The following is a 24582-nucleotide window of genomic DNA, read 5'->3' on the forward strand; positions in this document are numbered from 1 at the left end:
TATAATATGACTACTAGGGATGGGCGTTTCGGTTATTTAAAAGGAGTAGTAGTAACAGTTACTATTTCCTGAATTTCTAAATAACGGCTTATAGCAGCGTAGGCAAACAGTCTAGTGCAATCAACTGCTAGAACAGTTTCACAAAAGTAATTAATCTGTTATCCTACTCTCTCAACTCCCTACCAATTCTTCAATATCAGATTAAATATTTTTTAATTAAGCTTAGTGCATGTTTAGACATGGTGATTTATGTATTTTTGGAAATACTATATATTCTACGGTGATGGTGGTGGTGGAGGTGTATTTTAGTATTTGCACGTTGGTGTTGTGAGTGTCCTGACGAAGCGACGTACGTCTCAAAACCGGTAGACTAAAAAAGTCGGTAAGTGGTTATAATCCCACAAAGGCATGGCCTGTTCGTGGGTATACAAGAGAATGTTAAAGAGTTTTTGCTCCTTAAGTAAATAATGGACAGTTATAATAATTTTGTATAACATAAGAAAGAAAAAAAAAGTATTCTGTAAAAGATAATATGGTATTTTTTTTTTATAGTAATTAAAAAAGGAAATAAAAAATATTTTTAAAAAACACAAAAATATTCCTTATTATTAAAGGGCAAAAAATAAATCATAGAAAAAAAGAGTTATGTTATTCCACTATACCGCACTTCTTTGCGTGCTTGATTTATCCTTAGCGTTTAAGTATAATATTTGTTTGTAATTTGGCTTAGGTGATTTTTCTTATACATAAATAAATAAATTAATAACTAGTTTTTTCTTTACGGTAACATTTTCAAAACGGTTTGATGAAGATAAATCTTATAAATAACGCTCTTACTTCTTGTAAACAGTCAAAGTGAACCAATGTCATTTTGGGTTATGTACATTTGAAAAAATAGGTACGCACTGCAAGAATCCCACACCTCAAAGTAATAAATAAATAGATCGAGACAATATAGCAACTTTACAAGCACTTTGTTTTGAAAATAAACTGCGTAGTACAATATTCGACAGCTGTGTTTAGAGGCTGTGAACCGGAAATAGAACCAGACCCTAAAATCTGACAGCAATATAGGTGTAAAATTAAACACTATTGTTTCGCGCAGGTACAGATTTAGACATTCCACAGTGTTGTTTTATTGTGATTGGTAGCATAATTGCTAAGAAATCTTGTTCTTTCCCCATCTTATCAATTTAGATCCTAAGAGTTGTGGCCCTAGAGATGATAATCTAGTTCACCTATTTAAAGCCTGTTTGTACTTTTGAACCCCTTCCGTCCTTATTGAAGCAAGTAATACGTTGCAAGTTTTAAGTATCGCTTCTTCACAGGCATGTTTAGAGCGTTAAATTCTTTCAAAATGGAGAGATTTCTTATTTAACCCAGGGGTGATATTTCAAACGCTCTCGCGGCTGTAGAAAAAGCCTTTGTCTCGCGTATTTTGAATGTAAATACATGAGATAAAGTGTTTTCTATGGCTGCGAGAGCGGTTTAGAATAGCACCGCTGCGCTGGACACCTAACGTTCGTACAAACCCCATTAAATCTAACCATTCGTCGATTCGACGAGCAATTTAAGTGGTGGATATTTCTAATTAAATATTATTATTATTAAGGATAACTTATATAGCGTCATTTTCGTAATATACCTTAAGGGCGCTTTACAAAGTGATTGTATAAAAAAAATAAAAAAACTTTAATTTGTAATTTATGAAAAACAATGTACTTTGAATACAAATGTTTTTGTTATGTTTATTAGACACATACAGAGTGTTCTTTAAACCCTGTTACTCTGGGGAGGGGGGTGTCTGATACACCGTCAACCGCACGGCCACGCCCCCCTCGCTTCTCCCCTGCAGAAGTAAGCAACCATTTGTTTTTTTCTAAATTTTTTTTTTTAGATTTTAGTCGTTCTAAAAAAATATTTGAATGTGCCAATATGTCTTCTTGCTCATACTGATCATCGTGGTTTTGGATGTGACAGGGTTTAAAGAACACCCTGTATATGAAGCAAAGGTTATATTGATAATAAAACTAATTTATATCAATTTTGTGAAAACCGTATTGTTATAAAAAATATTTTTATTATGGCACTAATTTTTAGAACTTGGAGAACATGACTTTAAAATTTTAAGTTTGTCATTAATTAAAAAAAAGTTAAAACTTACCTTTAAAAGCGCAAGTTGCTCAAAAATCTAATTTATGTTCACTACAAATGCGCTGTTACATTTTGAAGGGTCAGTTTTCGAATGCGCCTTTTTTTTATAGGAACAAAGCTCAAAATGTTATATTTTTCTTATTATTTGTGCCTCTAGAGGTTGAAGATCATTGCTGGACGTTGACGGACCCCCGCTTTGACTTTCATATTTCTTTGCAGCTAGTAAATCTTGAATTCCATTATTTATGTGCGTTGGCATTGTGCAAATTTCTAATCGGATTTTGAGCCATAGTTCTACAAGTTGTGAATGAAACTTCTTCATAAAATCACAACGACTCATATTTTGTCCCAGTGTAGAACCATTGTGGCAGTAAATAATCTAGCCGTTGATGCATACAATATTTATCATGCCGCAGAAAATACACATCGGCTAACGATTGATTTTTCTGCTGCATGACATTACAGAGCACATTGTAGGTACATCAAATAATGTAGGTGTCTACACTACTTTTTGGTCAATTGTAATATTTAATCAAACGCGGTTTCTTTGTTACGGGGTTACTGTGGCCTCCTCATCACAAGAAGGTAATATAAAATATTGGCAAACCACTTTTGATGGTTTAGGTTTATTGTTTTGTTTTATTTAAAGGAATAAATAACATTACTTTGTTTTATGAAGCACTTTTTTATTATCACAACCATCTAGTTTCGGCAACTCACATTGCCCTCTTCGGGGTTATATAATGACTCAGTCATTCATTATATAACCCTGAAGACCTCAGTTATTATAGTAAAAAAAATGTATGTGTAACATACGATAATTATTTTATACTCACAAACGATGTATATAATCGTGAGAAGCACTAACGATAATAAACGTTGTTATTCTGTATACGAATAATAATAATAATAATTATTATTATTATGGATAACTTATATAGCGCTATTTTTGTAATATAATATCTCAAGGGCGCTTTACAAAGTGATTAAATAAATATATAAATTTAATTTTAACTTTTTAATTTAAGAAAAATAATGTACTTTTTCATATTACTTTTCCACCACATGCTAAGAATTTATTTAAATGATTTAGAGAACAAGTGAGTTTTAAGTTTCTTCCGAAACATCACTTCACTCTCACAGTTTCGGATTTCTGCTGGGAGAGCATTCCATGCCGTAGGGCCTGCGACCGCAAATGCACGTTCGCCGAATTTGGTGCGCTGTTTGCGTAGAGGTATAATAACTTTTCCTTTCGACGTAGATGTTACTGATCTAAGCGTAAGACGTCTGTCAGCTAGTTCATCTGGAATGCAGAGTTCCCTTAGATATTCTGGAGCAGAGTTGTGCAGTGACTTATACATAGGCCAACAGAGTTTGTATTCCACCCTCTGTGGAAAACGTAGCCAGTGCAATTCCCGAAGTAGTGGAGTGATATGACTGAATTTAGAGATTCCAAAAATAAGTCTCGCTGCGGCATTTAATACAGCCTGTAGGCGAGTCATTTTATTCATTGGTAGACCTGCGTAGATACCATTACAATAATCGACTCTTGACACTACAAACGCATTTATTAATTGACGGGCGGCATCAGCTGGCAAATTTTTGCGTATGCATTTAATCTGTCTCAGCTGGTAAAAGCATGAACCAATCGTTCTACTAATTTGAGCGTCAAGAGAAAGGTCAGAATTAAGGATGACTCCCAGTAGTTTAACGGTGGGTAAAGCGGTACTCCTTACATCGGGCAGTGCCTAGTGTATATTACAAATATTAATACAGAAATCAAACTAACATAATGAAATTAACTGGTTTGTAATCAAGCATTTGCTATCCTTCATGCGAATATGGGCTTTGGTTATTTTACGATATTTTTTTGTTAGAGTTTCATTTTTATATAAAGTAGATTAAGTTTCTCAGACCAAATCACATTTTAGTGCTCTAGTTACCTTAATTTTTTTTCTTCTTAGAAGTAGTATTCCCTTTGGAAAGAATATACAAAAACATGGACTTTTAAAATACATAATAATTTAGTCCGGAGAACACAATCTTAACTGATACTCAGACCTTGTACGGCCATATCTTTAGTCCCGCGAAAATTATCGCAAGGGTTCATACAATAGTTGACTTTCTAAAAAAATATGAGATACGACAATAGGCGTCCGTAATTTGTAGGTTATTACATTATACGTAGGAGGGATCGAAATTTATTTGCTGACCCAATACATACACCATAGAATTATCTTTCATTAGAAGTGCAAAACTGAGAGAGAAAAAGACGTTATTTCCACATGTTCTACATGACTTGTATAAAGTAAGAGTAATGGCATCTATGGATAAAACAACTCGTTCTACTAAAATTTCTGCAAAATAACAAATTGCTGAAAATAGCATCAATTTCATGAGTTTGGGCCTAATTTTCTAGTATATCTAAAACGTGATTAGGTCGAATAATAACAGGCTTAGAAAGTATTGTTTTTTTCGGACGCTCTCATTTTCCATGTTTCGGAGAGTCAGCTAGACGCCTAATGGTATTTTTAGTTTACGCCAGTAAAACAAATATAAGACCCTTTATCTAATTTTTCTTCCGTCTTGCCTTCGTCATACTTAAATTATTTATCAGCGAAATGAACCACCTGACAGAAATTATCGATAACGTACAGTAGCGTGCCGTTAACCCTAACGTATCCCCCATATGTAGAACATCCATCTCGCTGAATAATTCAAAAAGAGGAAGTTCAGTGCTATGGGAATTATTTTTTTCATACACGCGGTAAAAATTAGAGCGACGGCGAGTTTCTCGAAAATGTATGAAAAAATTAATAAAAGTTAAAAAAAAAAACTACTTACTTTATATAAACGTCACAAGTTCTTCTAAATCAACAGTGATAGGGTGTTATAGATTTCAGATATTCGGGAAGCCAACTCACCAATCAAGACAACGGTGATAAAACAAGTGAAGTCACGCGCAGAGTAATTAAAAAAAATACAAAACTTTAATAAATAGAAGTCATGATCATACGATACATAAAAATAATAAAAATAATTTACTTAGTTTGATAGGCTATTAACAAATGAATTGAGGTATAAAACACATCATTCCCTTTCCGTAGCTGATGGTGCATAGGGCACTGCATTGGCACACCAATCGCAGCGCATCTTGATCATTTTTGTTACATGAAGGTAAGATGATCAGTCTTTCGCTTCAGGTACTTAACCATAACACCTTGCTTCATAAACTGGGATGTTGTGGAATTCATGATGATCTTTTAAGATGGTTGAATTCTTACCTAACAAATCGATCCCAGGCAGTAGCTATAAATGGTGTCTTATCTAGTTTCAACTACTGCAGCTCTGGTGTTCCGCAGGGTTCCCATTTAGGTACCATTTTATTTTATCTCTATATTAATGATATAAATCAGTACTTTAAATTTTCTCAATGTCTACTTTTTGCTGATGATGCAAAGATCTTTGCCAATGTCAACGATCTATCGCACTGTGCAAATATCCAAGAAAGTTTGCCCACAATACATAACAAACATTGAAAGGATTGGAAGTGTTCAACGATTTTTTTTTAATTATCTAGATTATAAAAACAATAAAACGCTTTGCACTTACAGCCAATCTGCTAAACAAAATGGATTTTTTACCCTTGAAAATAAACGCACTATATCTGAATTATGCTATTTATTTAAATTATTAAATAATAAAGTAGACTCTTTTAACCTACTCTCCAAAATTAATCTTAATGCCCCCTTTCGCGTAACAAGAAATAAGTATTTATTCCATCTGCCAGTCTGCAGCACTAACTATGCACACCACTTTTTCCTCTATCGTTCTTGCTCCAACTATAATGTTTTTTTTTCATCTATTGATATAATTTACGTACCCCTTAATTTATTTAAAAATAAATTAAGACTAATTTTTTCTGGCTGCGATACACTTGCTATTTAATGATGCTCACTCTTACACACACCTGAACACGTACTCCCACACAAATACACCTCTACACTTACTCTTATACACACACATACACACCCTTTTGTTGTACTACAATATGTATAATTTTTATTTAGAAACTTCGCTGGTCTGTCTTTTAACCGTATCTTTTTTATGTTATTATATTATGATTGTTGACTGGTTGTTTCTGTAAAATAAATAAATAAATAAATAAATACAAGTATTGTTGGCAGGTGACTGACCTGCCGATATGCTGGGCACTGTTCAAACTGCATTTTTAATGCTCGGCACACTTTATCTGACCCGCATTTTGGAGGCGTATACTCGCATAAGAGGATTAAATATTCATTAACAAAAATCGAAGTGCATTGTAATAACATGTGGATGTATCGGTACCTAATAATTAATTAATAATTAGGCATAATGCCTACTCTGGTACTCGATTTTTAAATATTACCGCGGTTTTCTAGAGCAGATTCAAAAAATGATTTAATGTACCAAGCAGAAGGTCAATCACAAATAAATATCGACGTGCTTAAAAACATGCTAAGCATTTGAGCGATCACAATGAACAATAATGAACATGCTTAAGTTATCGTGGTCATAAGTCAACGCGTGTGTAATCTCTAAGTCAACGCTCGTGTCGGTTTGTTTTTCGTTTTCCTCGTAAATAAATACAGTTCATTGGCGAAAAATCGGCGTTTACTATAAAAAATAATACAACATTACATAATAATATTACTATCACGACTGCAATATCAATAATAAATTCATAAATAAAAATGGCAGTTTCGTAATATTTTCCATTCAAATATGTGATATGTGTGCGCAGCAGGATTATACGTCGCGAAACGTAAATATTTTGACATTAAATATTAGGTGTTCACGGATGTTCCATTGCAATCGCGAATACGATAAACAACCATGGTGAGAAATTGTTATCACGTCGCTCATTAGCACGTCGATAGTAATTTGTGATTGAGCTACAGGTGGGAAAGGGGGGATATGGAAGGAAGTTATAAATAATACACCACGACACCCGGACCAATGACGAAGTTCAGCGGATTCATTTTTTAATTTATTAATAGACCATCAAAATAACTTAAAAAATATATCGTCTTTATAATTTTTTTAAAGTTTTGTTATTTTGAAATTATAACGCCCGTTACGTCACAAGTTCAAGTCTGCGAGTTTATCTGAAATTTAAAAAATAGAACCCCGTACGGCTCGCACCTTTCAAAACACGCTAAACGGAATTCTATCATAACACATAATTGATTGGCCATTCTAAACACGTGTGCACCAGAACCTGTAACATTTCAAAGAAGTTTATTTCTATTAAAATGTGTTTTTACGATTTTTTTTTCATACATTTTCGAGAAACTTTGCCGTACAATTAAATGTTCTAATTTTTACCGCGTGTAAGAAAACATTTTTCTATCCAATTTCCCGTAGCACCGAACTTCTTCATCGAGAAACAATCTTTTTAACAGACGGTAAAATAATCGAATTCTTAAATAATATTATTTGTGGATTCGCTACTTACACATGACATGTGAACTACCGTATTGCCTTTTAATCCCAGCAGTATTTTGACACTTGAAACCGACACAACACGGCGTAATTGAGTTTAAATCGGCAGTTGCGTACTAAGCTACGTTTACAGAGTAACTAATGGCCAAAACGTGAAACTACTCATTTTTGATTAGTTTTTTCGGCTTCAGTTTAATGTGCGTACGCGGTTTCTGGACTATTATAATTTACTACTACATTCCAAATTCTATTTAATATCATACTTAACTCAAAACACAGTTTCTTTTACGTATGATGGCTCCTTGACGGAGGTGATATTTGTGCACCTATCGTAACCTGCATATTTTACCACACATTCGCCTGAGCCCGAAAACCGGCTAGAATTTAATCAATAAAAAAAATCCAAATGTCATGTATTATTATTATTATATTAGATACATACGTGTTTAGTGTTCACATTATATAATTTTTATTTAAAACATTTCAAATTGCTTGGTTTTTAGTTACTTCATAGTCAGAATTAGCGCCATATGCAACGCTAAGCTCCGACGCAAACGCCACTTACGTCAAACGGACGAAGCTTAAAATTAAAGTCTAAAAGTTATCGTAAAACTTTCTGACTTTAATTTATAGCGGCGCGCAACGCCTAGCGAGCAGGTTTTTTGTCCTTGCTTGTTTGTATTATTGTTTTTCCATTGATCGATAAAACAGCAATAATAAGGAAATAACGCTTATTTTATGTATTTCATTATAACATGATTCATCGGGTCGTACAAAAAATAACCCAAAGGAATTTTAATGCGCATGCCTTGTAAAATCCTTGAAGCATGCGCGGCATACTCGATTACAATTTGAATACGTTAATATTGTAGACACAGGAATCTGACCGTGTGGCCTAATGGATAAGGCGTCGGACTTCGGATCCGAAGATTGCAGGTTCGAGTCCTGTCACGGTCGAAATCCTTTAGCTTTTTATTTATTTTTTTAATAATAAGGTACTTGTCAAATTATTATTATTTTTAATTCTGAGGAATTTATAAGAACCTGTGGATATTTCTAGGACGTACTTTATTGGAAATCTAATCATTTCTAATTACGTACCTACTGTATACTTCAATTTTTTGTCTAAACTTTTTAAAAATAATTTTTCAAAAACATTTAATTGTGCGCCTACCTACTTTTATATAATTGTGTATCTTTATTTATGTATATCTATATAAAGCATGATATATATCGATACTTAAAAAAAACAATAAAACCTATGTATATTAGACTTGAATACCATGAAAAGCTTGAATTTTAATATTACACCTGTCATGTAAAAGCCCTCGGGCGTATTTAATAAATATACTTTATTGTATATTCTTGTCTGATTTAGACAATTATTTTGTGTTATTCATATATCCTAATTAAATATATTATTTTTTACAGGTTCAATCAAAACGTCTCTCCTCTCAGGATCAACAATCAACGTGACTTGGCATCTTGCTTATGCGCACAGAGTAAGTTGATACTACTCACTTTTGACGCCACGTACACCGGCCCGGCTAGCTCAGTCGGTAGAGCATGAGACTCTTAATCTCAGGGTCGTGGGTTCGAGCCCCACGTTGGGCGAATATTTTTTAAAGTTTTAATATTACGAATCATATTTTATTTTTACCTACTCTGAATTTCAAATATATCGGTCCCTACTGATACAAAATTATGGTTATCTGCTCACTAGCACCATTTTTGTAACAACTAGAGTATCAGCAATGTATCTAAAAAAATATTTCTTCATCTCGTAACTATAAACCATGAGACTGGAACTAGGCAAATAGGATAGAACGCCATTCTATTCTATGTTGATGCTATTATGATCTACAATGACATAATATATGAAAATGGCTGCAATACACTTCAATCAAATGTACATAAATTACATAACTGGTGTATCTCTGATAACTTATTTTTAAATTTTGTCACTCACCTATATCGCGTCCGGGTATATTTATTTATTTATTTGATGGACTTATGCAGTCCATTCTAACGATGGTAAATACAATTTCTTATAATAAATACATGCACTTAATAAAATAAAATACAACTTAATAAAATTAAAGTTAGGACAAAAAAAATAAAAATTACTCCCTCAAGACATGATCCGGTCTATCTTAGTGAATTTTTAAATCTATAAAAAGACTTACACAAAAAAAGTCCAGATCTTGTCTCGAGTTTACAATACGGCACAATCGGGACATGGGTGCATGCAAGCCATAGTTTGTGCTGTGTTGGTCGAGGAACAGCACATTATTATTTTGCAACCGACGGATGGGAACATTGAATGCCACTTGTTCCAGTAGCGATGGTACATAAATTTAGCAAATTAAACATAAATATGGAGTCAATGCTATTTCTACGTTTTCATAGACTTGAGATTTTCAACATTGACTCCATTTCTCCGTATGTGTAGTCTCCCCTCTCGAGGCCAATCATCCATGCTACTTTTCTTAGCAAACGATGTTGCACCGATTCGATATGATTTATCCGGCCTACATAGAAGGGAGACCAGATCACGGATGCAAATTCTAAAAGAGGACGAACAAGTGAGCAATATAGTGTTTTAACCATGCACATATTAGTAAAGTCACTAGATGTCCTGCTAACAAAACCCAAGAGTTTTAGTGACTTGTTAATCATAGTATCAATATGTTCATTAAAGGTACGTTTACAGTCCACGATAACTCCTAGGTCCTTAATAGACTTGACTACATCTAAATTGATATTTTCTATTTTGTAACCAAAGGAGATAGGTTTTTTCATTCTGTAAAAAGACATAATTTTACATTTTTTAATATTAATTTCTAGGTAGCTGGCTTTGCACCACATATTAAAAGAATCAATATCTGACTGAATCAGCAAACAGTCATTTGTATTTTGAATAATTTTTTAGTCAGATTAGGGAATGATACATTAATTCCCTAGTCTTTAGCAAACTAGTTATGAGTAAATATTAATGTTTTCTTTCCCCTGTCAAAATACTTATTTGATCTCCTTATCTCCAAAATATGTTAGAAATAGTATAAAAGCTGTAAACGTTGTAAACAATTTACCAGTCTTGAAGATGCCTACATAGGCGAAAGTGCTCATTGGTCAAAATAATAAAAAAGTAAAACTAAACCAAGAAGTTTTATTAATAACTTTGTAGGAATAGGTAGTTGAGGGTTTGGTTGGAGTTCCTACCCCAGTTAGAGATTGACAGAGAAGACAAGAGGTTGGTGTTTAATGCGTATTTATTACATGGCGAATAAGATACAGCACTTGGTTGTGTAGTACGAGCGTAGCGGCGATGATGAGTTGAAGTAACTGCACTTGAACTACATGCTGGAACTGTGTGATGTCGTCGAGCTGGTCTGACGTGAACTGAACTGACTGATGTTGGCTGCGTCCTGTGGTCTCTTTATATACCATATTCCTTTGTAGTTCATTTCTTCATGGTAGGGACGATGTGAATGTACTGCAGGGCGATGCCCTCCGATTTCATGTGAAATACTCAAGAGTTGAATTTTTACAAATGTATAGGATTCGATTGAAAATGATGCATCGTCGGTCATTAGTCTCTTTTAGGTGAACTAATTTAACACATGTGTGTCATCGACTATGGACTATGGACCCTACAACTTTATTTATAATTTTATTAATATTATTACTGTTATTCATGTTTTTATGTAAAAAAAAATTAATAGATTTTTTTCAATCTTTGTATTGTTAAATTTTAAATTCTATAAAAATTCTATCTCCACACTTCAATGTGTTCTTTCTTACACATTCTTTAATTTCTTATTTCTGTTTTCAGGGAGGATTCGGTTTGCAAATTTTGGACCACTTGGAAAGATCAGTTTTGGATCTTACTCCATCTGTTGCAGGATCCAAATTTTTAAAGGATGATGTTACGTAAGTGATTATTTAAAAAAAAATTTTTTTTATTGAATTCATTATTCAATCAACAATATTTTGAGTTTGTCAAAAAAATGTTAATATACATAGGTAGATTTCACTCCCTAGGGAACTCTAACTAATTTCTATTAAGATTGAAATTTATTCCAACTGAAAGGGAAAACATTTTTGAGAAATATATCTGTACCTCAGAGGCAGACAGATGCAAATCCAAACGTCAAATGTTCAACACAAGCCTAAAAAATCTACTTTCTCTAAGTGATTTCTAATAATTTATAACATTTATTTGTATTTTTAGTATCTTAATACATTGGTTCTTTAATGATAAGACTTATATATCTTCAAAATCAATGGACATGATCATAAACTGGATACAAAAATCAAAATGTCATTTTATCAAATTCTGGATTTGCATCTGTTTGCCTCTGAGGTAGAGATATATTTATTTAACAAATTGTCGTCTGCATTACTTGACGGGCTGTTTAACCCATTTTGTAATGCAGACTATAAATATAAGTTAGAAGTTAATGGATAGAAAACAGATAGCTGCTAAACTGCCGATATGTACAGAAAAATAGATCCATATTATCCGCACAAGCCTGATTCAGCTAGTGAATTGCCCTATTAATGGGTGAATTCTGACATGTATTTGTACGGCTTCTGGGTGTGTAAAACAGTGCATAAGATCTCGCTCTAGTATAATCATTGGGAACATACTAACTTACCTCTTTCAGTATATTTGGATTATACATACTTCCAGAAATGAAGGTGTGGAAGTAAAAATATGGAAGTCAAGGCTTATGACCTGTTATTGGCTGGTTTGAGTAACCACTTTATTACACTTTGTGTAAAAAGTGAGTTCTTTAATATGTGCATATGTGCAGTGCACTGTCAAGTAAAAACATGGGTAAATAAATTATTAATAAATAATACAAATATGTAATACAAAGAAACAGGGATTCATTGCAGCATTTTTATTTTTATTTTCTTTACAGTCAAACCTCTTTCCCAGTTCTCTCCTATATACATTTTAAATTATTTGTTTTATTTACGCGCCGATACAAACACATCCTTACACATTCATTCACACACATTCATATACACATACATGAACACAAACGTTGCACACACACAATTTTATAAACTCTTTTTTAATATATTATTAGATTAACAGTAGATTTTTTTAATTGGCTCTAGTATTGTTAATTAATTTCTACCTATTTTTTATGTAAATAGCTGTAAAAATCCCAAATAAATTATGCTCATACAACATTATATTCATTATTCTTACTGTTTTAGATTTTTTTTAACTTAATATTCTTATTTATATCTTTTTATAATTATGGACGTGAAGTTATGATAGTCAGCTTTGAATTTGATTCAGAATTTGCAACACTATTTTAATCATTATATTTTGGGACATCATAAAAATAATGTTGACTAATAACTTTACAAATTTACGAATATAGGTAATTTAAAATGACAGTCATAAGAATATGTCACTGCAGTAATAATTAATTATAATATTGTAGACAGTATATAATGATAATGCAAGAATAACCTGTAATATAATTCTAGGTAAAAGTAGGTACTAATTTAATTGGGTTAGAATTTCATATTTACATTAATGTTTTCTCAGAAAAATATGATATCATCAAATATTTGAAAATATATTGACAAACATACTAATGATATATGTTATTAGTTGATTCAATATCGTAATGTATGAAAGTACAGTACTCTCTCAGTATTCCGCCACCCTAAAAAACAGGGAAGCGTCCAATTAATGAAAATGGCGGATACATGAAATGAAAATGGCGGGTACATACGTACAAAGTATGGTCAAATTCAAATTAACGTTTTGTAAAAAATATTTGTCTTCATCCTCAGAATAGTATAGGTGTGACCTGAAATGCTTGTACAAGAGTGCATTTAATATTAATGAGTAAGAATTTTTGCATTTAAATAAATATTTGCATTAAAAAATTACAACAGAGATGGAGAATACCTTAGAAAAGGGAATATGGAAGTCTAGGCATTTACAGGGCTTATGACCTGTCATTGGTTGGTTAAAGTGGCCATTTTATGCACTGTGTAACATTCACCATTTTGCCTATGTTTGAACATCCATATTTCTTAATTTCTTCCATGTGTTGATTTTAGTGAAGTTAAAGAGCTGAAACCTTTATTGTTGTGAAGAGATCCATCTGACTGAATAATTTCACATACTAGGCAACGCCTGAAAACAATTTTTCAATTTTTAAACTTCTTCGTGGACCAGTTGGTTTTATTACAATATTTGAGTTTGTTCAAATGTTTGTAGATGAAATACTGGATTTCACAACAATAAAGGTTTCAGCTCTTTAACTTCACTAAAATCAACAAATGGAAAAAATGAAGAAGTATGGATGTTCAAACATAGGCAAAATGGTGAATGTTACACAGTGTGTAAAGTGGCCACTTAAACCAGCCAATGACAGGTCATAAGCCCTGTAAATGTCTAGACTTTCATATTCCCTTTTCTAAGGTATCGTCCATCCCTGTTGTAATTTGTTAATCTTAATGTCTCCCTAGGGGGTGAAATCCAGTCTTTTGTCTACAAACATTTGGACAAATTCAAATATTGTAAATATTTGAATAATATTATGTTATTTTCTGAACACACCTGGTAAATATATTGAAAAAAAAGTACCAGAATTAAAAAAAAAAAAAAAATATTTGTATCAAACAGATCAACATCATTGCATATGAAATAAACGTTTCTTAGGATGCATTTTTTTTATTTTTTTTTTTTATTTATTTTTCAAAAATATTTACACAAAATTCTTAAATTAAAGTCCTGCTGAGTTGCATACATACAACTCGTCAGCAGGTTCTTATAAATTACATTAATTATTTACACTTAGCCTACATTAACAATAATTTTACTTGAAAAACAATTACAGATTACATTTTGAAAAATTAAAAACTATCACTAATACAAAAAACTTTTTTCTAATAACCATAATTTGAGCAAACGTCGAACTCCTGTATTTAACTCAGTATTTTTAATATTGTTTGGTAACATATTAAATATTTTAGGTATACTGTATTGCAGTGTCCTTTTGCCATATTTATTGCAGTATCTAGGAACAGCTAGCCCTTCCATACTAGTAAACCTGGTGTTGTAATCATGTACCAACTTGAGTTTATACTCGGAGTGCGACGCATGCTGACAAATTAATTTGTACCAAAGTAGAGCCCTAACAGATAATTTATTTACAGATTTATACATTAATGATATTGAAATATTGTGTCTCTGGCGGTATACATCTTTATGTAGTAGCAATTTGATCATAGAATTTTGCAAGGTTTGAATAAAATTAATATTAGTTTCACTTGATAACCCCCAGGAAGTTATGGCGTATCGTATAATTGATTCAGAGAGAGATAAATAAATAATTCGTAAAGTATTAACAGGGACATAATATTTTAATATGTACATTCTATTACTTATTGCTCTTAATCGCTTACACAATTTTCGAATATGTACATCCCATTTAAAATTACAATCTATAGTTAAACCTAAATAAACATACTGCTCAATATTTTCAATATTTTCACACATGCACGGTTGCGTAATATCACTATGGATACACGTATAGTTATGTGATAAAATTGACGGTGTTGTGTGAGTTTTATAGTTCGGTGATCTTATGTGCATAAGTTTGGTTTTCTTTGAATTAATTATTAAACCTGCATCATGGGACCATTTTTGCAGGTTTAAAAAGTCTTCTTGCAATAATTTCTCTGCAGTTTTGAGGTCCTTATGAGACACAACTAAAGCAGTATCATCGGCGTATACATAGTGTTTGACATTATTAAATAGTTTATACATGACTGTCACATATATTATATACAAGGTAGGGCCCAATATTGATCCTTGTGGCACCCCCGAAGAAACATGTTCTATTTTACTATTTTCATCTAATACTTTGACACATATTTTTCTATTAGTTAAATAATTTTTGAAAAGTTTTAAAAGGTTTCCTCTAATTCCAATGTCATTTAATGTGTCTATTAATTTTGAATGGTTAATTGTATCAAATGCCTTTGAATTGTCGATAAATAGAACAAGGGTGTGATATTTTTTATTTAGTTCATTATTTATTCCATTTGAAAAGTCTTGTAATAATAATTCCGTACTCTTTTTCTTTTGGAAACCATATTGATATTGATCAATTATAGAAAATTTTGATAAATAATTAATTAATTTTTGAGCTATGTATTTTTCTAATATTTTTTCAAAAACAGGTAAAATACTTATTGGTCGATAGTTACTAATGTCTGAATGTTTACCACTTTTATATATGGGTCTGACTATACTATATTTAAGTAATTCTGGTATTTCCGCTTGGAGTATAATGCAATTAATAAAATGTGTTAATACTGGTCCTAATAAATCAATATGTTTTTTTACATCATACATTCTAATATTATCAAATCCAGCAGATTTACTATTTTTAAATTTTTTAACTATATTAACGACATCTTTTATTTTTGCTCTAGGCAAAAACATGCTCTGCGGTTGTTTGTCAATTGACGCATCAATTGTTTTTTTATTACAATGATGTAGCATGTTATTTATACTTTTTGTAAAATGATCAACAAAATCGTCACTAATATTTTTAGGAGTAGTATCATTCTTTATTAAATATTTATTTATGGTTTCATCGCAACTGCTTTTACTCCTTTTCCCTAACAACTTATTTATTTCGTCCCAAGTTTTCTTAGTATCATTGAAGCAATGTTTGAATTTATTTCCATAAAAAGCAATTTTATTTATCTTAATTAATTTAGTAACATTATTTCTTAACAATTTATACTCTTTTTCATATGATTTATTTGTAGGAGTACTTTTCCATCTTTTATAAAACATGTCTCTATTTCGTATTTTTTCTAATAAATCATTTGTGACCCATTCTTTAATAGCATAGGGTCTAGCTTTTGGTTTAAAATGTATGTTTTTTTTACTTTTTTTATAAATTTCATTGAAGCAGACATATAAGTTATCATAAAGTATAAGACAATTTGATTCTTCTATAAGAGAGTTCCAGTTATATTTCCTTATTTCATAATCAATATGTTTTTGAGATAATATAGACAAACGATTAAAATTATTTTGTTGAGGCATGGATTTATTTTTATCAAATATAATTTGAATTGCTGTTATAAAGTGATCAGCAATCATCGTGTCGGTGACACAAGCAGCTATATTATTTTCACTTATCAATCTAACATAAATATGATCAATACAAGACTTAGTAATTTTGCCACTAACAATCGCTTCCCTAGTTACATCATTTATACACTTTATAAAATGGTTATTTGCAAGTAAGTTTTCATATGATATTATCACAGGATCTTGAGTATTGAGCACATTTAAATTTATGTCTCCCATAAGAATTGCTTCCACATGTTGAAAATTACTTTTAAGAATATGATCTATTTCATTGAGAAAATAAGTTTTATTCATATTTGGAGGTCGATATGCAGCGAGTAGGTTAATTTTGGTTTTATTTTTTAATGTTAGTGTTCCAAAAATATTCTCAAAATTTACAGAACATATTAATTCAGGTTGAAAAACAATATTTTTATCTATGAAAAGCAGAATGCCTCCTCCAGATCTTTTATTTCTACAAAAACTATACGAGTTATAGCCCGGAATATTAAATAAGTTGACTAACTCACTTTTTAGAGACGTTTCGCACAGCATTATTACATCAATTTTATCCAAACAATTTTTAAAATATATCATAAATGAGTCCCAATATTTAGTAACAGATCGAATATTAATTTGGACACATGTCAAGTGTGTGACTGTGTCATCTTGTTTCATAATCCAGTCTTCTATTTTATTTGTTCTTGTATAATTGATTTCAATATCTTCATCCATATATGAAAAAGCCATATCTAGTACTCAATTTTTTGCTGCGCAAATAAGAGCATTTTTTTATATATAGGACATGTTTTATCATTTGCTTGATGATTTACAGCATTTTTTTAATCGTTTTTTTCATTGTATTTAGAGCAGTTAAGACAGATTGGTGAGCTTTTGTCTTTTTTAATACATTCTCTATAAGAATGATCATCGGCACAAAAAGAACATTTAGGTTTTGTATGATCTTTGTGGAGACATCTAGCAGACGAATGTCCAAAGAATAAACAGTGAAAACACTGCAGTAGAGGGTTTGCATCCTCAACATATATCCTTTGATAGCCCAAATATAATTGACCTTTATTTACCAAAAGTCTTCTCAATGCACAATCGGTTTCTACGTATGATTAGTGTTATAAAAATTAATTGAATATGGCGCTTCACAAATTTCCCCCTGTTTTGTTATAGTTTTTTATAATATTCCCATTTGTGTTGCTTTACAAAAATATGTAATAATAAATAAATAAAAAAAATGTGAGAATCACAAAAATAATTATTGAATGTTGGAACATTTTTTGTTGCATGTAGAGCCCAATCGTACCAAGTTCGCCTGCCTTCTGACTTCACGTGCAGCAATTGCACCTTGCAATTACAAAGGCAAGCTGATGAGTGGTCCAGTAACTACAGATTCTGGTCTTGCGCTGATATTGACATCCAAAACAGTAAGTTTTATCCATATATATACATATGAGGCCGACTGATAATCTTACCTTCCATGCAACAAAAATGATCTACCTGTAGATACGATTGGAATGCCAATCCAGTGCCCTATGCACCACAGGGAAATGATGGTGATGACGTCTGATTAGCGAAACTTGTTAAATTTTGTATCACAATAGACCAGGGCCCTGATTACAATGGAAAGTTAACATTTATCTTCAATTTTATCTTCAAAGTAAAATTAAGTTTTCTGTATGAAAAGCAGAATATGAATTAAATTTTTTCTTCTAAACATGTTCAATTATAGGTTACTGACGAAGATACTTTAAATGTTCATGCAAATATACTTATTTTCGTAAACAATTATCGGTTTTTCTTTATAGACAGTAGTCGAAGATAACTCTGTTGACTTTCCCTCAAACATCCGGGCCGGAAATCAAATTCTGTGTTCAAGGCAAGTTTTAATGTGTTCCTGCAGCAAAGGCAAGCATTCGAGAAGCAAGCGGTAATATCACTCCTGGCTTAAAAATGGCACACTTCCCATGTCCGCCTAGGTCATGCTAATACCATATCTATTTTTAAATTTAATAGTTTCTAAGATTGTTGAGGTAAAGCTCAGTCAATTTATACATGGTTTTTCAGGGCCATACTGCAAAATTTCAGAGGAAAAATTTTTAATGATGTACTTAAAAAAATATCCTAATAAATTTTTTGGAAAATCGCATTTTTCAATTAAATTTTTTAAAAAAGATGAAAAAACGCATTTGACCAACAAAGCGATACGCACCGCTTTGTGGAAGGGATGTTAGTCTGTGACATTACGGATTGTCTCCATTTTAAAATTAAAGTAATATTTTTTTATCATTTAAAAAACTAGTTTTTGAAAAAAAATCATTAGGATTTTTTCAAAGTTTATAATAAGGAATGTTTCTCCAAAGTTACGCGGTCTGGTCCTAAAACACCGTGTATAAATCTTTACCGCCAATTTATAAGGACTTCTGTAAGCCTGTCGATTGGCTTAGCCATTTCCGCCATTGAAGTCGACAGAAGTTAGTAAAGTGTTGCGTTACAAATATCAAAATGTTTTTGATTTGTTTCCAGAAAAAGAATACAGGGAAACTTGTTCTGGGCACGGCCGCTATTTGCTGGCGCGCTGTAAGTGCGACCGGCTGTACTACGGCGCGCGTTGTCAGTACCGGGAAGAGTGTATGGACAACAATGACTGCGGAGAGCACGGAGTGTGCGAGGACATTGACTCCACTACAGCTCCCTCCAAGCAGTGCTACTGCAGGGCCGGGTACTACGGAGTTGGCTGCAGGAAAAGTAAGTGACTAGAGAATACCTGAGAAGTGCCTACCGCTTGCCGTGTGTCCACCATGCAAGAGGTCTCGGGTTCGATTCCCGACATGGTTGATGTAAAATATTTATTTTCAAGGGTGTTTTTACGCTAGAATATTTCATAGACCCTCGACTGGTACCTGAAACGTAAGACTGATCATCTTACCTTCATATAACAAAAAATTATCAAGATACGCTGTGATTTGTGTACCAATTCAGTGCCCTATGAATACCGGAAAGGGAATGATGATGATGATTTATTTTACGTAGGCATCTTCAAGACTGTTTAATCATTTTTAGCATTTTCAACTAAAATCAATGAGGTTGTAGTAAACTCTTTTGTTGGAATGAAATGGTTGGTTTAACTTACCGCAGTTTTGTTGTAAGGTTGCGTGAAATTAAATTAAAGATTCACTCAAGATTGTTCTGAAGTTTAAAATATAATATAAATAAGATTATACAAAAAGCGATTAAATTAAGTACAACACTGAATGAATTAACCGTGACACGAATTTATATTATGTGGGTATTTAAAAGTCTTAGAGAACGCTAACGAACTGAAGTCAACGAGGGACACGGAGATTCTGGCGTGCTTCGATCATGCCGGAGTCAAGCAGTTCCGGTGTTGCTAGCGATTAAAATGCAGCGTGAGTGCGTGCCCATATAGCTCCCCCTAAGCGACAGCGTTACTGGATGAGGGCTGCGAGTCGGTCACGGCTGAGTTCATCCAGCGTTGTTTGGGCACGTTGAATGTTCATCCTGTTGATGATAAAAGAAATTAAAAAATTGGTAGTAATTTTGTAAAAAAGTAAATAAGGGAAGACCTAGATATGTGAACTGTTGCATCTAAGTTCAAAATTATTATATATTTTTTATAGAAATGGGTTGTGACTGACAAAATATTTTAATTTAAAAAAAACAATGGGTATACGAGTCTATCTAGGTAGGCTTAGCGTACATTTTTTTTTAACTAGTTTTAAAAATATATGTAACTATTTAGTTAATAGCACAAAAGTCAAACATTTCTTTTAAACTAGAAGGTAAAAAAATAGAAAATTGTCTTAATGCTAACTTAGGCTAGAAAAAATATAATCTACTAATTAAACTACGTAATTAAAGGTTAATTAAGACACAATATTTCTATATTAGCTACATCAAAGATATAGTAAATATTACGTTGCCCTCAAAAATTTGAAAAAAGAGATACACGTGCATTCATATCATTTGTTTTTTTTGTTTTTTTATTTTTATTTAGTCTTAAAATAGTACAAACATAATACATGAATGTCCTAATTTGAACTTATATCTAATTATTATTAAATTATACACTAATTATCAACATTTCTAAAATATATATGTGTACATTTGAAACTTACATTTCATCACAACACTAAGATTATAACGAAAAATTCAATTTCGGGAAGAATTACAGTAATAAATGGAGTTATAAATATGTTATGACAGTAATAAATATACATATTAAATATGTAAATTTTTACTATAGAAACTACACTAGCTAGAAGCTGTCAAAATTTTGAAAAAGGTGACAAATGTAGCTTATTCATCAGCGGTTTGTATTTAGGAATGAAACAATATATCTGTTTTATTTTTTTCTTCAAGGATCTCCCTTCAGAAGTTCAAATATGGACCTAAGCATCTACACAAGTCGCCAATTGTCTAAGGACTTTAAACTACATTGGAGAATTCTGAAGGAAGACAAGGAGATTGAGGTTGTGATGGTCGTAAATGGAACGTCCTATGCTGGTAGGTTTTATTCTACTTTCTAGTAATAATTACGAGCCCCTTTATGAATGATTTGAAAAAAAATATATTTTCGATCTTCTGAAAGAAGACAAGCAGTAGTGATTTTAAATTTAACTTTATAAAATATTCAAAAGGAGCTGGCAAAGAAGAGGGAATTAAATCATTTTCATAAAATAAATATGAGACAATTTAGTTTTTAATAATTTATTTTAATTTTTCTACTGACCGGTTTCAAAGCTACACAAGATTCTTTGTCAAGGTATAATTAACTAATGAATCTTATCCTATTTTATTTTCAAAAGTGATTATCAAATAAATATATATCTATACATATGGAGCTAGTAAGTCGAGTCCTTTTGTCATGTTGCTCTTGTAAAGGTAGGATACTGTACTCCTATTTGCCACCTTACTATAATGTAAGTATTAATAGACTAGAAAGGGTCCAACAATTTTTTTTTAAGCAGGTCGACCACCGGTTAAACATTAACTTTTCTAATCATGCTGAAAGTATGCAGTACCATGGAATAAACTCTCTTAAACATCGAAGAATAATGTTAGACCAGTTATTTTTATTTAATAAAATTGATTCTCCAAACCTACTTGAAAGACTTCCATTCCGTGTGCCATCTAGGCCGACAAGACAAAATCTTCTGTTTTACACAGAAAACGCGTCAACAAACTATTTTAAACAATTTACAATACCTAGAATATGCGACCAATATAACAATATATTTACCGAGGCTGATATTTTTTGTGACAATGTATGTAAATTTAGGTAAAAAATTATAGACATTTTGAGAGAAGCAGACATTTCACTTTATCATTATTATTATATACATATTTTTTAATTTCGTTTCTTTTACATTTATTATATTGAACATAATTAAAATTATTGTATTAAATGTAAACAATTTTTTTGGTGTGGGCGTGAGTTTCTTACACTAATATACAAAGAAATTGGCAATATATGTGTACATACTGTTTGTTTACCTAATAAAATAAATAAATAAATAAGTAAAGGTCGAAATCGTAAAGTTGGATGGATACGATCTTTAAAACTCAGGACAGGAGTGGACTATAGGAAATATTGTTTATTTAGTTTTTTTTTTCTTATTATGAATCTATAAGTCACTTTTTTCTCACATTTTTTGTGTTATTTTTAGGTTTGGGTTGGAGGCCGAGAGGTTTGACTGCAGCATGCAGAAATTTCCCAGTTCTGGGCAGGCCAATAGATGGTAAGTAATTTTGGTGAATCAATGTTTTTTTTTTTGTCAATCGTTACAGTGCTAACATTCTCCTTTTTGATTCTACACAGGCCCGAATTCCAAACCCGAACCTGCCAGTAAACCGGAGCCTAGTGCGGAACCCAAAGCGGAACCCGAACCCAACTCAGAACCGGAACCATCCTCAGAACCTAGTTCCAAGCAGAAATCTTCATTAAAAAAATCCCCAGAGAGCAAAGCGGAACCGAGCGCAGAACCGAGCGTGGAACCCGAACCGAGCTCAGAACCAAATTCTAAACCCGAGCCGAGTTCAGAACCAAACTCTAAACCCGAGCCGAGTTCAGAACCGAATTCCAAACCGGAGCCGAATGCCGAACCTGAACCAACGACAGAGCCATCCGCGGAACCGACCACAAGAGTGGTTAATCGACCTGATAATAGGAAATATAAGAGAGTGGCCACGCATGGAGGAAGTGGGTTTAACTTCAATAGGAAGTTCGGAGATGATGTCACTGTAAAAACAAGCATTTCGTACAAAGTTTCTAGCAAACAAGGTAAGCAATAACAATTATTTTAGTATTTCAACCCTTCCGGGCCTAAGGGCTAAGGTATTTCGGCTCCCCCAGATAGCATATGAAGAATATTTGCACATTTAAGATAATAAATACTGTATTTTTGTGATTATAAGATGCACCTTTATTTTTCAATACTGAATAAATCAATTAAATAAAACTTTATTATAAAGTTCATATTTGAAGCACTAACTTTGTGGTTATTCATTATAATAAAATAAATAAAACAACTTTGTTTTAGTTACGTAAACCTTGACAAAGCAGCTTGTTTGCTTTGAAACCGGTCGATGAAAAATAAAAATTAGTTGTTAAAAACAAAGTTGTTTTATTTATTTTATTAAAACTTTATTACATCATAAAAAAGGGTTTAAAAATAAGCATATTTTGTATGTGCTTATCACCATCATCTAGAATATTCGCTTCAATTATGCCAAGTTTACGTCCTGCAGCTCTTTTTCTGTGTTTTCTTCGTACACAATAACTTTTCTTTTCAATAAATTAAGATTTTTTTTACAATTTTAAAGTGATTTTAAGACGCCACCGATACATTGAATTTGGAGACAGCTAATAGGAAAAAAACGTGTGTGTTATAATCGAGGAAATTGGTATATTATATCGTAGAGTAACCTAGAGTGACCTAGGTAACGTCAAAATCATCATTTTTATCAAATGATAGGCTCTGTGTTACGTGTGGCTAAGGAATTAAAAAACAAAGGCACTTTGAAATTGATGTATACTTAGTGAGAAGCCAGTTAGAGTACAACTCTACAATATGGACTCCTTACTACAATAATTGGACTCTTTCTCTTTCTTTTTGATTGGAATTCTGGCGACAATTATTGTCACCAAAATTCTCTGGAAAGAGTCCAAAAAAAATTCTTACGGTATATACATTTTAAACTTGAAATTAGTCATGAATTTTTGAATTACGATTTTTTACTAAACATATTAAATTTGTTAAAACTTAACGGTCGAGGAAAAATTATAGACTTATTTAAACTTTTTTATAATTGTAAATTCAATATGGTTTGCCCAGAACTGTTAGCTCTCATCAACTTCAGGGTGCTTAGAAGAATTACTAGACACCTACCATCGTTTCATAGCAACAATTCACGGACAGTGTATACCTGTAATGCTATATTAAATAGACTCCAGGAACTCGGCAATAGTTATTCCCACGTATCGAATATATATTTAGTGTAGGATATTGTTCTTATGGGTCAAACCTACGGAACTTTTTCAAAGATAGTGAATGGTAATTAAGCCTTTAGTGTAACTGTTATATGAAACGGTGCTTTATGATTTTCACATTATATTTACCCACTTAAATTTTTTTTTAATTTAATTTGATTTTTATATTTATTTTTAATTGTTTCAAACTTCTACTGAATGAGTAATATAATTTTTAGGTTTAATTTTTGTTACTAAATCGTAGTAATGTTTGTTTTTTAAAAAAAATAAAAAAAATATG

The 24582-nt window shown here is 31.9% G+C and overlaps 1 protein-coding gene and 2 non-coding genes across 5 annotated transcripts in view; all 3 read left to right on the forward strand.

Moving 5' to 3' along the window:
- nahoda (DOMON-like domain-containing protein nahoda) overlaps window positions 1-24582 on the forward strand; it is a 151111-nt gene that overhangs the window by 108387 nt on the left and 18142 nt on the right. For all 3 annotated transcript variants that reach the window (XM_088226734.1, XM_088226735.1, XM_088226736.1), the window contains exons 4-10: window positions 9073-9143; window positions 11477-11574; window positions 18083-18216; window positions 19316-19537; window positions 21173-21316; window positions 22480-22551; window positions 22632-23093. In XM_088226734.1, the coding sequence (XP_088082860.1) occupies window positions 9073-9143; window positions 11477-11574; window positions 18083-18216; window positions 19316-19537; window positions 21173-21316; window positions 22480-22551; window positions 22632-23093 (1203 nt within the window). The remainder of the gene's footprint in view (window positions 1-9072; window positions 9144-11476; window positions 11575-18082; window positions 18217-19315; window positions 19538-21172; window positions 21317-22479; window positions 22552-22631; window positions 23094-24582) is intronic.
- On the forward strand, window positions 8526-8598 carry TRNAR-UCG (transfer RNA arginine (anticodon UCG)). Its single transcript has one exon. It is a non-coding gene; the product is annotated as a tRNA-Arg (tRNA).
- TRNAK-CUU (transfer RNA lysine (anticodon CUU)) lies at window positions 9183-9255 on the forward strand. The gene has a single exon. It is a non-coding gene; the product is annotated as a tRNA-Lys (tRNA).

Source organism: Micrasema longulum, unplaced genomic scaffold (assembly GCF_059751315.1).
Source record: "Micrasema longulum isolate JH-2025_06_02 unplaced genomic scaffold, ASM5975131v1 h1tg000464l, whole genome shotgun sequence".
Taxonomy (NCBI): Eukaryota; Metazoa; Arthropoda; class Insecta; order Trichoptera; family Brachycentridae; genus Micrasema; species Micrasema longulum.